The 17,157-nt window shown below is 49.7% G+C and overlaps 1 protein-coding gene across 1 annotated transcript in view; it reads left to right on the forward strand.

The window, feature by feature from the left end:
- The window catches only part of atp2a3 (ATPase sarcoplasmic/endoplasmic reticulum Ca2+ transporting 3), an 82,025-nt gene extending 65,558 nt beyond the window's left edge, over positions 1 to 16,467 (forward strand). The window contains exons 12-21 of the mRNA XM_056284963.1: positions 6,235 to 6,351; positions 6,513 to 6,731; positions 8,176 to 8,511; positions 10,277 to 10,497; positions 10,602 to 10,804; positions 12,495 to 12,580; positions 13,020 to 13,153; positions 14,847 to 14,964; positions 15,836 to 15,953; positions 16,338 to 16,467. Of these exons, the coding sequence (XP_056140938.1) occupies positions 6,235 to 6,351; positions 6,513 to 6,731; positions 8,176 to 8,511; positions 10,277 to 10,497; positions 10,602 to 10,804; positions 12,495 to 12,580; positions 13,020 to 13,153; positions 14,847 to 14,964; positions 15,836 to 15,953; positions 16,338 to 16,378 (1,593 nt within the window). The 3' untranslated portion in view covers positions 16,379 to 16,467. The remainder of the gene's footprint in view (positions 1 to 6,234; positions 6,352 to 6,512; positions 6,732 to 8,175; positions 8,512 to 10,276; positions 10,498 to 10,601; positions 10,805 to 12,494; positions 12,581 to 13,019; positions 13,154 to 14,846; positions 14,965 to 15,835; positions 15,954 to 16,337) is intronic.
- Positions 16,468 to 17,157: the final 690 nt, after the last annotated feature.

Consider the following 17,157-nt stretch of genomic DNA (forward strand, 5'->3'; position numbering starts at 1 on the left):
CTTGTACCATGAACTTGATCTGCTGCAGTTCTGCGTGCTGGGTATCTGCCCAGGATATCTTCCTCTCCAGTGCTCCCTCCCACCTTGTCCATGTTCCCTGCTGCCGCATGCTTACCATTCTGCTGGTCCTTTCTCCCTCGACACCTGTCCACACCTCCTCCAGGACTAGATGGCCTCTGTCCTTGCTATGGGCCTCATCATAGTGAGGTTGTGGGATGGTTCTCAGCCCTGCCTGTCCAGTTGCCACTGTCCCCACCAAAAACCCTGTGTCTCAGCTGGGACTCTGCTATCGCCAGGCCTTCCTGGGCTCTCCAATTCCTGTCTGTCCACACCATAATTCCCGCTGATGCCAGTCTAGAGTCCTTGGAGTCCAGATAGAGCAGTGCCTCTCGTGCGAGAAATCCTGACCTCCTCATTGAGGCTGCTGATAGGGAGCTGGCTGTGCAGCAGACCCAGCGACCTGCAGAAGTAGCTACTGATCTTCCTCTCCTAGGTCTCCACTGTCGACAAGATTACCTTGTAAACCAACAGAGGCCAGAGGACTCGGGGTAAGATGCCATGTTGGTAAATCCAAGCCTTGAACCTACCAGGTATGCCAGATTTATCTACTGTGGTGAGCCAAGTCTCGAAGTTCTTGATGGTTGCTTGGATTGCCACTGCATCCCTAAGGCTACAGTCAAAGACTTTGCCTAGACTCTTGACTGATTTCTTGGTAATGAATGGGATTGCAAGGCCATCCAAAAAGAAATAAAATCGGTCCACCACTTTCCCCCTCTTCAACACCATGGCTCTGGATTTGGCTGGTTTAAAACTCATCCACACCCAGGAAATTAGCTTCTCCCGGCCCTGGAGGATCCACCAGGCACCGATGATGTGGTGACAGTGAGGTCATCCATAAAGGCTCTGATGGGGGAGCTGATGAACGCAAGACTTGGACAGAGGGTCTCTGCATTCAGTTTCAGCTCCCTTGACCACCATATTCATGGCAAGATTGAAGAGTGTAAATTAGATGGGTACACCCAGTTATAATCCCCTTCTCAAGCTGGTGCCAGTCAGAAGCCAGGAGCTGAACTGCTCCGGCTTGTTTGAGTTCTCTTCCTTTGGTATCCAGACTCCCTCTGCCTGCCTCCAGTGGTCTGCTACAGTTCCCCTGAGCTACATCACCAGCATAATCTTCCAGAGGATACCGAAGAGCTCTGGGCAGCAGTAGTATACCTTATAGGGCAGTGTTTCCCAACCCAGTCCTCAAGGAACCCCAATCCTGCAGATTTTCTTTGCAACCCTGAATATGTACCTGTTTGTAGTTATTCAACCAATCAGCAATGAATTATGTCAGATGTTGCACACCTTGCATAATTAAGTGCTGTGAGATGATTGGTTGAGTAAGTACAAGCAGGGACATCTATGCAGGGTTATAATGAAAATCTGCAGGATAGGGGTTCCTTGAGGACTGAGTTGGGAAACGCTGTTATAGGGTACTCCGCTGCGTCCCGGAGCGGAGCTGGCTCTGGCTGCAGTAACCACCACCTGGACTTCCTTGCAGGTGGGTTCTCTGGTGTTGAACACCACCGAGGGCGATGGTATGTCCAAAAGAGCTCTGAGGGGCCCTGGCTCTTGCTCTCTATCAGGGTCACGCAGAGTGATGTGTAGAAAGTGGTCTACCTCTTCTTTAAAGCAGGCAAGATGACCGCTGCGCTTCTGCCCTAACAGCTGCCTTGCGAATCTAAATTGATCAGCTACAAACATAGTATGCTTCCTGGCTCTCTCTCTCCTCTGTCTCCTGTGCCATTCTGCTCTGCGCAGGGTCACGAGCTTCTTCCTGATGGTGTAATGGAGCTCAGCCAGTGGTGGTTTCTCTTCTGTTGTTACCTTGAACTGCCTTGCCAGAGTCCAAAGCTCTTGCCGCAGTCGGTGGATCTTGTCTGCCCTTCAGTTCACGGTGTAGCTGGGACTGGTGGTCTTGCCCTCTTCAACGCCAAACCCCTCTGTTGCAAAATTGACAATAGTCTGCATCTCCCATTGCTGTTGATTTGATGATTCTGGCCATGTACTCATCAAACTGGCGCTACTGTCTGTGCTGGCTTGCTGGAGGCCACTTGATCCAACGCTGCTCAACTACTCTGCTGGGAGCCAGAGAGCTTACCACATGGAGATTCTGGGCTCTGTGGGGTGGATCCTGTGCACTGCGCTGCTCCCCCCTGTGCCAGGCATTTCATTCGGGCCTGATGGATTTTAAGGTCTTGCTCATTCTTGCAGACCTTGCCACAAATTCTCATCAGAGGTCACAAATTTAAAAAAAAAATAGCAGAGTGGGAAACACCTGACGGTTAAATAAGTAGACTTGTGGGTTGATTCTCAATACCACCTGCCTTGGGCTAAGCCCTTCCCTTTCTTAACATTAGAAATTATGATTATAATAACAATAATAAACCGTCTTTATCTAAGACTTTTTCAAGACAGTTGTGATGAATTGATTTACAGAATAAGAATAAAAAAGGCCTTGATGAAACAGAGTATATAATGAAAATGAAATTTTAAAAAGTTAACAACGATAATGTATTTTAGAGGACAAACTGTCCTCGAGAAAGTTGTGACAGAGTAAAAGATGTGGTTATGATGTGAACCGCGAAACTGAAGTTGAGGCACTTACCTTTTACTTTCCAGGCCTCTGGTCCATCGCTATTGAACAGAAAGAAAGTCAGTGCAAATAATTACCCCGTCCTGCCAAGACAAATGGCCATTGTCTTTTTTGCTGCAGAATGGGAGCTTTGTCATATAAACATATTTTGAGGCATGTGTCAGCTGTGTGGTGGCGCAGTGGTTAGTGCGGTCGCCTCACAGTGAGAAGGTCCTGGGTTTGAACCCCGGGGATGTTCAACCTTGGGACGGGGGGGTGTCATCCCAGGTCATCCTCAATGTGGAATTTTCATGTTCTCCCTGTGTCTCTGGATTTCCTTGGGGGGCTCTGGTTTCCTCGCACAGTCCAAAGACATGTAGGTCAGATGAATCGACTGTGCTAAATTGTTCCTAGGTGTGTGTGTGTGTGTTGGACCTGTGATGGACTGGCGCTTGTCCAGGGTGTCTCCCCCGCCTGCTGTCCAATGACTGCTGAGATAGGCTCCAGCGACCTTGAGACCAGGATAAGCGGTTTGGATAATGGATGGATGGATGGGTGTCAGTTGTATGGAGTCTAATAGCAAGGTGTGTGTACATCAGAGGCATCCTGTCTGGCAGAGGGCAAGAATCAGCGAGTTAACATGGACTAGGATCAGTAAAACCATTCACACTGAACTAGAGGGACACCTACTGGTAGTTTAATTTATACACTATATACAAATATACTGAATGGCAATGTACAAATTCCAGCAGCATCATCACCCACTAAATACACATTTACACAAAGTTAGTGATTAGAGAACATGTTTTATAGTCAAACACAGCTGCAATCATCATTCCCTCATGTCAAGTTTTTGAAGCAGCTGACAAATTCATATTGGTTGTTGTTTTATTTTAGCCGTCAACAACCTCGGTAGTCATAGTACACGGAGTCGTCAGGTCTTTCCCAGTATCGCACAGCCGCACTCAGGTGACCTCACGGTGATCGCTCGGTTCTTATCTTGCGTCTGGGCTGCTTGATTCTGTTGTTCATCCCTTCTCAACTGGAGCTCAGTGTCGTCTTTGATGGCCCTTTTCTTCCCTTTGGTAATGCCTGAGGGTTCATAGAACCGGTTAGGTAAGTGGCTCTATTTGTCACATGAACGACCTCCTCCTTCCTCTTCCCCCAGAGAACAATGCTTTCCAACAGAGCTAGCCGTTTGGTGGCATCTGATACCAGAATGATGTCTGGTCTAAGAGTCGTCTGTATGATGTCATTTGAGACTACAAAGTCTTATCCCCCCCCCCCTTTTCTCCCCCAATTTTACTTGGCCAATTACCCCACTCTTCCGAGCCTTCTCGGTTGCTGCTCCACCCCCTCTGCCGATCCGGGGAGGGCTGCAGACTACCACATGCCTCCTCCGAGGCATGTGGCGTCGCCAGCTGCTTCTTTTCACCTGACGGTGAGGAGTTTCGCCAAGGGGACGTAGCACGTGGGAGGATCACGCTATTCCCCCTCAGTTCCCCCTCCCCCCTGAACAGGTGCCCCGACCGACCAGAGGAGGCGCTGGTGCAGCGACCAGGACACATACCCACATTCGGCTTCCCACCCACAGACACGGCTAATTGTGTCTGTAGGGACGCCCGACCCAGCCGGAGGTAATCCCCGTGCTGGTAGGCAACGGATTAGACTGCCACGCCACCCGGATGCCTACAAAGTCGTGCTTTGGTCAGAGAATATCACTCGAAGTGTACGTAGTCTATTGCTTTGAGTGCTTGTGTGCTGTGGTGAATATTGCCTCAGTGACGGCATGTCACATGGGTCTGCCGCCGCGGATCACTATGCTGACAGCCTCGGCGACTGTCTTTACTCATTAACATGCCCAAGGCCGAAAATGAAATGCCCAAACTAAAATGGCTATTGGACTGCAACACTTTTGAATATATCCATAATCATGCCCTCTGCAGAAAGGTTGGCGTTTGTGCCTGAAATGTCAGATTTAACCGGAGTATTACTGAAATAGATTTGGAGAAGCTCAAAACATAGTGGGAGTATAATTTCAACTTGGTCCAAAACGGAAATCATTGCTCTAAGTCTTACCCACTGTCTCTTCGACTAATTGATTATATATTACCAAAACGTGAGCATTTTACGTTGTTTTTTACAATGGATATGCATAGGTGGATTCGAAAGTGCCCGTTTTGAGTCTCCAAAAGACCACTTTGTGCCAAATAGTGTTTTGGCCTTTTTGGAGTGTGCAAAAGACATCACGGTCCCCACATGTCATTGAAAACTAGTTTCAAAACATGGAAATGTTTCGAAACTATGGTTGTTTAATAGCTACTCTGTCGGGTTTCTCCTTGTATTCTGCAGTATGCACCTCCTGTGGCAACCTACGGTGCATCCACTTGACAGGGCAATACTGGCATGCTCCTCAAACTTGTATCTTTACTATTGAATCGCTCATTTGCAATACTTTTTTATTATTATTATTTTTGATTTTGATATACTCTATTGATCCCCTTGGGGAAATTCCTCTCTGCCCATCCTAGCTGTGTAGCTAGGAGCAGTGGGCAGCCGCCGTGCAGCATCCGGGGACCAATTCCAGTTCGTCTTGCCATGCCTTGGTCAGGGACACAGAGAGGAGTATTAACCCTAACATGCATGTCTTTTTGATGGTGGGAGAAACCGGAGCACCCGGGGAAAACCCACCGCAGACACGGGGAGAACATGCAAACTCCACACAGAGGATGACCTGGGATGACCCCCAAGGTTGGACTATCCCGGGGTTCGAACCCAGGACCTTCTTGCTGTGAGGGGACAGCGCTAACACTGCGCCACTGTGTCGCCCTGGACTTACAGTGATACGTGTCAATGTTTACAGCATGTTGTCATGGTTTTTGAATGGTCATGTGATGGTGACAGATGGTAAGGCAGAGTTCTGGGGGCGCTAGACACTGGTAATTCTTAGCTTGACATCTCTTGGGCAAATTGGCCCTGTACATTGTAGTGCAACCTACCTTTTCAAGCTTTTCTGGAACAACCGTTCCACACAGCTGAGTTTTCCTATAGAGTTCATCTGTTGATACGAATATCAGAATGTTCACCTTCAACCATCTTGCTCAATGGGTGTAATTATTTTGCCAACCTGTTTCTTCTGTGCCCTGGGATGGCCTGGCGACCTGCCCAGGGTGTTCCCCCGCCTTCTGCCCTATGACTCCTGTGATAGACTCCAGCCTCCCGTGACCCTAATCAGGATAAGTGGCTCGGAAGATGGATGGCTGGATGGATTTTTCTTCTGTAAGAGATCCATTTTTTTGTGGCACACCTTGTTCTCCCCTTTTGACTGTCCTCAGCCAAGTACTCCTTGCACACAGCGAGTAGTGTCTGACACAGAGCGAGCTCCTCCCGTAGCTGGTACCAGTCAGCATCTAGACAAGCTGGCTGAGTGTCAGATATAAAGAGGCATCTTCCACCTGTCAGCAGCTCAGCCCGACGTCTCAAGTCACCCGCCTGCTCATAACCTGACAGCCGCTCACAAATAAGCATAATTGGTTCCAGCGATCGCTCCTCGCTTCTCTCAAAGTCCCCCCTCCCGCCTATCATCTCTATTCTTCTCTTTTTTTCTCATCAATCAGGTGATCAGGCAGTTGATGAAGAAGGAGTTCACTCTCGAGTTCTCCCGTGATCGCAAGTCTATGTCTGTCTACTGCACGCCCACCACGCATGGTGCTCAGAGCAAGATGTTTGTCAAGGTAAGAACGGATGATGCAGCAGCATTTACATGTACCTAGTTTAGATGGGTTGCATACTAGCATGTGTACATTTGACATGGTCATGTAAACGTCCTTGACTAAAAAAAGATTAATTTTGGTTTAGTTTCTCTCAGTCTGGGCTGTTTGATTCCCTCATCCAGGGTGCCCCGGAGAGCGTGATTGAGCGATGCCAGTACTTGCGCATCGGCACAGAGAAGGTGACGCTGACCGCGGCCTTACGGGAACAGCTGATGTCCAAGATCCGGGACTGGGGGACAGGTAGGGACACACTGCGCTGCCTGGCCCTGGCCACTCGTGATACTCCACCACGCAAAGAGGACATGGACCTGGAGAACGCCAGCAAGTTTGCAGAATATGAGGTAAAGAGCCCATAGAACTGTCTGGAATCTGCAGTGCCGGTTAGACTCCTCTTCATGACCCTAACCCTAATTTCAGATTCATTATGAGAAAATGTAAAATTGTACAAATAGTTTCATATTTTTAGATACAAAGCATCTCAAGAGCTGGCTTCTAACTGACTTACTCACAAAACTGACATTTAGACCTATGTTTAGCTGGGGGGGTTAATTAAAATCCTCATTGGCAAGAAAATTGGCAATATAGATTATTTTTACACCCCCGCCTCTCTTCTCTCTTTGCCTCTCCCTCATATTTCATCACCTCGTATTGTCCATTCAGTTTCATTCAAGGTTGGATTTCACAGAAACTCCATCGACAGAGATGCAAAGAAGACATGCCCTATTGTTTTTAAACGTGCTCAACCAGATCAGTCTTTTGATATGGTTTGAAATGTTTCTAATTTGTCTTCGGTTAGCTAGAAGCACGATTCGGACAAGCTAACGTTAGCGCTGTTGAACCACTGCAAAAACGTCTATTTTACAACATCAGTGTAAAGCAGGGGTGCCCAACTCCAGGCCTCGAGGGCCGCAGTGTCTGCAGGTATTTGTTGCAGCCATGCACTACACCACCTGATTTAACTAATTCCTTTCCCTCCTTGGTCCAAGAGGTGAGCTAATTAGTTAAATCAGGTGGTGTAGTGCATGGTTGGAACAAATACCCGCAGACACTACGGTGCCTCAAGGCCTGGAGTTGGGCACCCCTGGGGTAAAGCATTCAGTCAGGATATGATGTAAATGATGTGTAACGTTAGCAGGCAGGCAGTACTAGACTCAGGACAATGATCCTGTATTGTTGTGCTCACAACAAAAATCGCACACAACAGTTGTACATTGCATCTATGACTCTATAACAGGGACAATTTATTGTCATTTCTTCCGTGTACTCGTGTACGCAAAAGAAACGTAATTCCGGTTCCCTCAGCCCGCAGCAGTGCGACGCAAAAGACAAAAACGCACATCCCAAAATTTCCCAAAAACAGCACCACCAAAAACATACAAAAAACAGAGAGAACAAAAACAGTTAACAACACAGTCCAAAAATTCCACCGTCCAGAGAACGAACGCCAGCCAGGATGACTGTCAGAACTGCTGGTCTGCATGGGCTAGCAGTTAGCTTAGCCTGCCCCACTTCTGCGTCCTGTCATACTGCCCTCGATGTTTCCTCCTTGGGCTCGGCTCCGGCAGGGCCGTGGTCCCTGGGCCCACCGGATGCGGCAGACGAGCTCTCCCAGCCGATCCAACGCTAGCTCTCCCAGCCAGACACCTTCGACACGCCTTCCTTCTTTCCCTTTTTGTTGGGCTAGACCAATGAGTGATAACTGGAACTGAGTTGTTAAAAAAGCAAAATCGACCCTCCGTTTACCTACTACCCGCCTGCAAACCACTTTGTTTTCTCTCCATCCAGATGAGCCTCACGTTCGTCGGCTGTGTGGGCATGCTAGACCCGCCCAGGAAGGAAGTTATCGGCTCAGTGGAACTGTGCAGTGAAGCGGGTATTCGCGTCATCATGATCACGGGAGATAACAAGGGCACGGCCGTGGCCATCTGCCGACGCATTGGCATCTTCGGCGAGGATGAAGACGTGTTGGGAAAGGCCTACACAGGCCGTGAGTTTGACGACCTGCTGCCAGAAGCCCAGAGGGACGCTGTCAAACGAGCCCGCTGCTTCGCCCGAGTGGAGCCGGCCCACAAGTCTAAGATCGTGGGGTACCTGCAGTCCTTTGATGAGATTACAGCCATGGTGAGGAGACGGGCTGAGTAGTTTCAGTAGGCTCGAAGTGACTCTGACTAACTTGCATCTCTCTCTCTACCTCCCCTACCCTTGCACGTCACCCCCACCACCACCACCACCACCACCCATGACCTCGTAGTTTGCTCACACTTTGTGTGCTGCAGTCCTCGTGTGTTCGTGCCAAGGCAAAATCTGCATATTTTTTTTTATCCTCCACACAACTGTGAGTGATGTGAGTGACTCACTCAGAATGAATACAAATTAGAAGAAACCGGTGAGCCATAAAATATTTCGAGTCTCTTTGGGCCGCTCTCTCAGACGCCGCTATCAGATCTGTCATTTGTGACCCCGCTCCACTGCCTCCTAGCTGACACACGTCTCAGAAGAGGGCTTGATGGGGGGGGGGGGGGGGGGAGGGAGAGAGACGTCAGTCTCACCATTTGCCTGTCAAACTGACTCCCCGTAGCACAAAGCCACCTGTAGGCTTCGCTGTGGGAGACGAGTATCCCATTTGCGCTTAATCCTGTCGGGATCTGAAACCAGACCCTGCATAGCAAGTCTGTTCTTGTGGTAGGAGACAAGTTTAATCGATGCTCTGAACTTGACCCACTCTTTTTGTGGATCAAATGTAGTCGAATCAAAAAGAATCGGGCTTTTTTTGGCGCTGTTCCACGGAAAGTGAACATGTATGAACGGCTCAGAGAACAATGTTTGAACTCTCATACTGCTCACAAGAATTGTTTAGATGTGTAAGGAACAGCTAAGCATGTAAAAATACACCCCTTTCCCTCAAAATTTGATATTAGTAATCAATCTACTGCTTAAGTAGTAGGTATGCATGAATTAGAGGGAGGACAGTGGACTGGTGAGGAGTAGAGGTGATGAAGAGGGATGAGTTTAAATTGTTGGGGTCAACTGTAACAGGGAGTGTAGAAGAGAGGTGAAGAAGAGAGTGCAGGCAGGGTGGAGTGGGTGGAGAAGAGTGTCAGGAGTGATTTGTGACAGAAGGGTACCAGCAAGAGTTAAAAGGAAGGTTTCCAAGATGGTTGTGAGACCAGCTATGTTGTATGGTTTGGAGACAGTGGCACTGATGAAAAGACAGGAGGTGGAGCTGGAGGTGGCAGAGCTGAAGATGCAAAGATTTTCATTGCGGGTGATGAAGAAGGACAGGATTAGGAATGATTATATTAGAGGGACAGCTCAGGTTGGACGGTTTGGAGACACAGCAAGAGAGACAAGATGGAGATGGTTTGGACATGTGTGGATGAGAGATTCTGGGTATATTGGGAGAAGGATGCTGAATATGGAGCTGCCAGGGAAGAGGAGAAGAGGAAGGCCAAAGAGGAGGTTTATGGATGTGGTGAGGGAGGACATGCAGGTGGCTGGTGTGACAGAGGAAGATGCAGAGGACAGGAAGAGATGGAAACGGATGATCCGCTGTGGCGACCCATAACAGGAATAGCCGAAAGTAATAGTAGTAGTAGTAGTAGTTGTAGTAGTAGTAGTAGGTGTAATTTGATGACATCAAGGAGTCGGGTTTGATCTGAGTCTATTGAGTCTTCTTACAAACGTCGGCTTGCCCAGAGAGACGGGTGTAACCTGGGAGTTCTCATATACTTCAGGGGGAGTTTTTCTTCGAGCTGGAGTTACCTTTACTTGATGCTTGGCGACAAATTAGGAACTCAAACCGCAGAAAATCTGGTGACTTCATCTGTCTGACGGAGTAATGCCGCTCGTGCGGACGATTAATCCATTCTCACCCCGTCCTCCCCAGACTGGAGATGGCGTGAACGATGCGCCGGCCCTGAAAAAGGCAGAAATTGGCATCGCCATGGGCTCTGGCACGGCAGTGGCGAAGTCGGCGTCCGAGATGGTGCTGTCTGACGATAACTTCTCCACCATCGTGGCCGCGGTAGAGGAGGGCAGAGCCATCTACAACAACATGAAGCAGTTCATCAGATACCTCATCTCCTCTAATGTCGGCGAGGTGGTCTGGTGAGGATACACACATGTGCCAAAATCTCCATGTATATTGTCAGATTATCACCTTGAAGTGTCTGACTCCCCTAACAAGACTGTTGGTTTCTGTTTGTGTCTAGTATCTTCCTGACCGCCATCCTGGGCCTCCCCGAGGCTCTGATTCCCGTCCAGCTACTGTGGGTGAATCTGGTGACTGATGGTCTGCCGGCCACTGCCCTAGGATTCAACCCTCCAGACCTGGACATCATGGACAAGCCTCCTCGCAACCCCAAAGAGCCCCTCATCTCTGGCTGGCTCTTCTTCAGATACCTAGCCATCGGAGGTAACTTTTTTTTTTAATTATTTTTTGCCGTTTTTTACCTTTATTGGATAGTAATAGTGGAGAGAGACAGGAAGGGCAGGGGGGAGAGAGAGGGTGACATGCAGCAAAGGGCCCGTGCCGGATTCGAACCCAGGCGGCTGCTAAGCCTTACGTGGTACACGCTCTGCCAGGTGAGCCACCAGGGCGCCTCCATTGGCAGTAACTTAAGCAAAGACAGCATGACCTACCATGACGGTGTAGTTTTATAGTTAACTGTTGCATCACGTTGAGAAGTGTGATGCATGTCAGCCATCCAATATCGCCTCAGTTATCGTACTGGCCAATTACCCCACTCTTCCGAGCCGCCCCGGTCGCTGCTCCACCCCCTCTGCCGATCCGGGGAGGGCTGCAGACTACCACACGCCTCCTCCCATACATGTGGAGTCACCAACCGCTTCTTTTCACCTGACAGTGAGGAGTTTCGCCAGGGGGACGTAGCACGTGGAAGGATCACGCTAGCCCCTGAAGAACAGGTGCCCCAACTGACCAGAGGAGGCGCTAGTGCAGCAACCAGGACACATACCCACATCCGGCTTCCCACCCGCAGACACGGCCAATCGTGTCTGTAGGGACGCCCGACCAAGCCGGAGGCAACACGGGATTCGAACCGGCGATCCCCGTGTTGGTGGGCAATGGAATAGACCGCCACGCCACCCGGGCGCCCCTATTATTTCCGCTTTTGACAACCGCAACAGACTCCGAGCAGACGAGGCCCACGTGGAGCTCATGACAGGAAGAGTAAATACTGACTCTTCTGTCTCGTCATCTTGAAGACGGGGTCTTCACTGTCAACTTTTCCATTTTTTTTAATAACGCCGTCTTTTTTCGGTCATTAAAAGTTACATCTGCCTGTGTGCCTCGGTCTGCTCCGTTCCCTACCTGAACGTAGGGTACATAGCAACCTGTAGTCCAGGGGATAAGCAACACGGTCCAGAAAGGTCCGGTGTGGCTGCAGGTCTTGGTTCCAACCAAGCAGTTCCACACCTGATTCTGTTAGCCAACAAAGTCTTTGCTAAGGACCTTGATTTGTAGACTCAGGTGTGCAACTCCTTGGTTGGAACAAAGACCTGCACCCACACCGGACCTTTCTGGACCATGTTGCCCATCCCTGCCGTAGTCGTAGGACCCAGATGCCTCTACTGAGCTGGCTTCGTTGTGCCTGTTAAAAAGTCTCTTTAATGACAAAACAGGCCTATCGTTTTTGTTTTTTCATTATGTAAAAAAAAAAATTCGCAGTCTGGAAGGAAGCCTCTCGTGGTCCTGATTTGGACCGGAGTCCACCAGTTGGTGGCCACTGTTACTACTACTACTACTAGTTTCAGCTGCCCCCGTTAGGGGTCGCCACAGCGGATCATCCGTTTCCTCTGTCACACCAGCCACCTTGCATGTCCTCCCTCACCACATCCGTAAACCTCCTCTTGCATTCGCTCTTGAGGTGTTTTTCTGCATTATGAGCTGGAAAACCTGCTGGCCCCCCAAAACCCCAGCTAGCTGACGATTAGTACCCTTAGTTTGTTACTTTACTTGGGCGGGCTTACGGCAAATACAAACTTTTAATGAATGACGTAGTTATCATTCTCGTGCACTTCTGCCTTGTCGAGCTGCCTATGTGTGTGTGTCTGACCGACTGACCGACCTGTTTTTCTTGCAGGGTATGTGGGTCTTGGAACAGTGGGTGCTGCCACATGGTGGTACCTGTTTGATGAAGATGGCCCTCAAGTGTCTTTCTACCAGCTGGTGAGTTGGCTGTTTGCCTGTGCCGGGGACACCCTGTTGCACTGACACAATGCACTCTATGCACAGACATGGTATATATTATTTTCTCTGCTGCCTACAGTCCCCATCCTCAGGGTGGAGGCTCTTATTCTGCACAGTTGTTCTATGTTTAGCGATGAGTTCGCCTCATCGGACACAGTGCTGTTTGGTGATGCCGGCGTGGACAGCACTAGAAAGGGGACTTGAGACCCCCTGTGGTTCAGGGGAGGAACACTGCCGAGGTTTCCCAGCTGCTGCACTGGTTCAGATCAGTGCTCCATCAAACCAACTCACAGAGGCCCTGGTGACATCCTGTTGTTATCTATGCCGGCACCTTGACTGCACCCCCCTCCCCCCCACTACCACCACCACCACCACAACCCCAGTTAACCCTCAAGCTCCTGTCTCACTCCCTCCACAGAGACACTTCATGCAGTGCACTGAGGACAACCCCACCTTCCAGGGCATAGACTGTGAGGTGTTTGAATCTTGCTACCCGACGACCATGGCCCTGTCTGTGCTGGTCACGATTGAAATGTTCAACGCACTCAACAGGTCAGTCATCTTCTGCTGGGGTGTAAGGATGGAGTATGTGGTGCTTAGCACTTTCACTGTCAAGGTTTTCACTGTCAAATTATTTAAATTGGGATTGTGATCTAGGCGCAGTGCGGTGGCGCAGTGGTTAGCGTGATCGCCTCACAGCAAGAAGGACCTGGGTTCGAGCCCCGGGGTAGTCCAACCTTGGGGGTCATCCCAGGTCATCCTCTGTGTGGAGTTTGCATGTTCTCCCCATGTTTGCATAGGTTTCCTCCGGGTGCTCCGGTTTCCTCCCCCAGTCCAAAGACAAGTAGGTCGGGTGAATTGGCCGTACTAAATTGTCCCTAGATGTGAATGTGTTGGCCCTGTGATGGACTGGCGGCCTGTCCAGGGTGTCTCCCTGCCTGCCACCCAATGACTGCTGGGATAGGCTCCAGCATCCCGCGACCCTGATTTGGATAAGCAGCTTGGATAATGGATGGATGGATGGATGGATGGAAGGAAGGAACTGTGATCCAATCAACGAGTAGTGAAGTGAGCTATGAATTCATGGGTTTTGTGGCTCTGTATTGGAATAGGGGTTGTGCTTCATTCATTTCAAAGACTTTAAAAGCCACGCGAACCACTGGGAATCTAAAAAACTGGGGTGATCATCTTCAGCCTCTCAAGATGACAGCATTGGAAAAAGTCAAAGACCGCGTCATAGCTGTGTTTAATTGAGATAATATTCAGCAGGCGTGGCCTACGGCTCACAGTTGGATCACTTAAACCTTCTGTATTGGGACATGGTCAATCACCAAAGCCCACGTGATTTGGAAAGAGGTATATAATGAAATGAGGGTCGTTGTTAGCAGTTATACACTCAGTCTTGTGATGAATGGCAAGACTGATTCCAGGATGGCAAGAAAAGCCCCCCCCCCCAGTGCATAACTACCCAAACCGTTCATGATGAAGTTAAAGTTGATGATATACAACTATAATTATCCTGAAGAAGTAGCTGTTTTCTCAGTAAAATTAGGTAACCATGGTATGGTGTAATTTCTACCGTTTGTATGTCAATCCATGGCAATAGTGACAAAGGGCTTAACTGCAACTCATAGGTGGGGTTTTGCTGTTTTGGAAGATCTTGCTTCAAAGGCGGACTAGCCGCAAGAGAGGAAAACTCCCTGTGTTTTGCTAGGGTCACTCATGGAGCAAGTCCGTCAGTGGTTCGCCCTAGAAACAAAGAGCAATGTCTCATCGAGGAAAGACATTTAGGGGAAGAATTTAAAATAATAAAAGGCTTCCCTGACCGATGAAAAAGGCACACTGCGGTTCATATCCTCGGCCAAGAAAGACAGTAAATCTGACAGATCAACCACATGTTTACATGGTTGCTAGCTACACAAGTGTGGGAGGTCTGTTGTTATGATCGGGTAAATGTTCATTCGTTTTGACTCATTGCGAAGTCGTCCTGGTTGAGAATCTCTAAAAAGCCTAATTGCACAGTCATGGTTATTTTCCTACAGGAAAGCAACCGAGCTAGGATCCTTAGGAAATCTCTGGGTAATGCTTTGGGGAATCCCTGAGGCTTTTCCCAAGGTTTCTTTTTTTTCTTTTCTTTTTTCTCTGAGTGCTCTTTGCTGTCTGCTAAAAATACTACGTTCCCTTGATTTCGCCAGTAAAGTTCGGCTCCGGTGTTGACATGTGTTTTGGATCTTCTCCTCTCCAGTCTTTCTGAGAACCAGTCCCTGGTCAGGATGCCTCCCTGGGTCAACATCTGGCTGCTGGGAGCCATCATCCTCTCCCTTTCCCTCCACTTTCTCATCCTCTACGTGGAACCTCTGCCTGTGAGTAGGGGTCTGCGGTGTGGCGACGAGCCTCGTGGGTGGGGTGGAGGTCACTTCCACACAAGGGCAAGATTCAGTTGTTGCAATGAGACAAATATGGGCCCGTGGGGAGATTTGAAACGGGCATGTCAGTAAGTACACAGTGTAGCAGGAATCCATTCCCAGTAAATGACCTTGATCTCACACTGGTTTTGGGATTTTCAAGGCCTGTTAGTAACTGTTGGAGTGGCTCTAATATGGCGCAATGACCTGTTTATGTAGCTAAAATATCCGGTTGATTGATGGGACTAGGATTAATTACTTTGTGTTTGGTGCAAAACAAAGTCACAAAGAGGGGCGTCTGGGTAGTGTGGCGGTCTGTTCCGTTGCCTACCAACATGGGGATCGCCAGATCGAATCCCCGTGTTACCTCCGGCCTGGTCAGGCGTCCCTACAGACACAATTGGCCGTGTCTGCAGATGGGAAGCCGGATGTGGGTAATGTGTCCTGGTTGCTGCACTGGCGCCTCCTCTGGTCGTGTTCAAGGGGGAGGGGGAACTGGGGGGAATAGCGTGATCTTCCCACGCGCTACGTCCCCCTGGCGAAACTCCTCACTGTCAGGTGAAAAGAAGCGGCCGGCGACTCCACATGTATCGGAGGAGGCATGTGGTAGTCTGCAGCCCTCCCCGGATCGGCGGGGGTGGCGGGGGTGGAGCAGCGACCAGGAAGGCTCGGAAGAATGGGGCAGTTGGGGAGAAAAAGGGGTGAGGGTCACAAAAAGAAAGCTTTATCTGTGAAGCTGCCTCCGTCCCACCGCTGTATCTAGAACCATCTTTGAATCGTTTTATTTTAGTAGGGGAGTTTGACTCTCCGATGTCCTTTTGTCTGTCAGTTGATCTTCCAAGTGACCCCTCTGCGTTGGTCCCAGTGGATCGTGGTCCTGAAGATTTCCATCCCGGTCATTCTCCTAGATGAAGCCCTGAAATACATTTCCAGGAACCATCTAGAAGGTATGTTGAGCCGGGGTTGCTCCACCACGCAAAGTCCTGCGGATATAGACACGTGTTGTATTGACCGTGAAGTGTTGTAAATGTTATTAAAAGGTATTTCAGGGCCCATCCGTGTTGTTGTGGTGCAATATTTTGAGTCAGCCAGGGTGTTTTATTCTTCTGCAAACTATTTGAACCTATTGCTCTTTTTTTTTTCTTTCTCCCCTGCATTTCTAATGCAGCCAAAACTCTGTTAATGTCACCTTGCCTAGAAAAGGTACTCTTCATTTCCAACTTATCTCACTTCCTCCTCTTCTCCGCTAGCAACTCCTAGCTATGTCCCCGCTATACGAGCGACCACGTCTTCTAATTGTGTGATTTTTCTTTTCTTTTAATCGTTGACAGGTGACGAGGAGAAAAAATACAGGAGACGGCAGCTGAACTAAGACCTCTCCCTCACCCCCTCCCCATCTCCCCCTCCCACACCCCCATCCCCCCCACACACACACAAACCAGATGCGCACCTACCCTCTTTCCTGTTTAAGTAGAAACCTTCTGTCCCGCCTCTGTACTCGGTCCCCACTCCCGCATGGCCAACAAACCACCACTAGAAATGAGCAGGACTTCGCATGAGATGGAGTGTGTGAGGCGGTGCTTCTGTGAGCCTTTGTGCGACCGAGTGACCGAGAGAGAGTGTGTTTGAGAGAGAGAGAGAGAGAGAGAGAGAGAGAGAGAGAGAGAGAGAGAGAGAGAGAGAGAGAGAGAGAGAGAGAACAGGCCAATTCACCCCAACACTCAGTTTCCAACTGATGCAACTGACAAAGAAAACAACCCGGGGGGGGGGGGGGGGGCTTCCATTGGTTTTTGACTGTACAGCACAAAATGTAGTGGTGCGGTAACTGGACCTTGGGGGGGGTGGTAGGCTGGGTGGAGGTGGGTGGGTGGGGCACACGGGGGGAGGGGAGGATAGTTTCGTAGAGACTAGGGGGAAGCGGGGGGGAGGGGGGTGGGTGTACATCGGCACAGAGACTGAAAAGAGAGGTTTTAGAGGGGGAGACCTGTCGAGGGCAAGACCACGAGAGCGGCGCCGGCAACGGGCGACAGAGTTGCCGTCTGCGAGTCGTCCGGGAAGCGAAAGGCGGGCTCGTCGCCTGTGCACGTTCACAAAAAGCACTATGCCGAAGCACTCCTCCGCCGCTCACAGGCCCGGGGGGGGGGGAGGGGG

This window comes from Lampris incognitus, chromosome 8, assembly GCF_029633865.1.
Source record: "Lampris incognitus isolate fLamInc1 chromosome 8, fLamInc1.hap2, whole genome shotgun sequence".
NCBI lineage: Eukaryota > Metazoa > Chordata > Actinopteri > Lampriformes > Lampridae > Lampris > Lampris incognitus.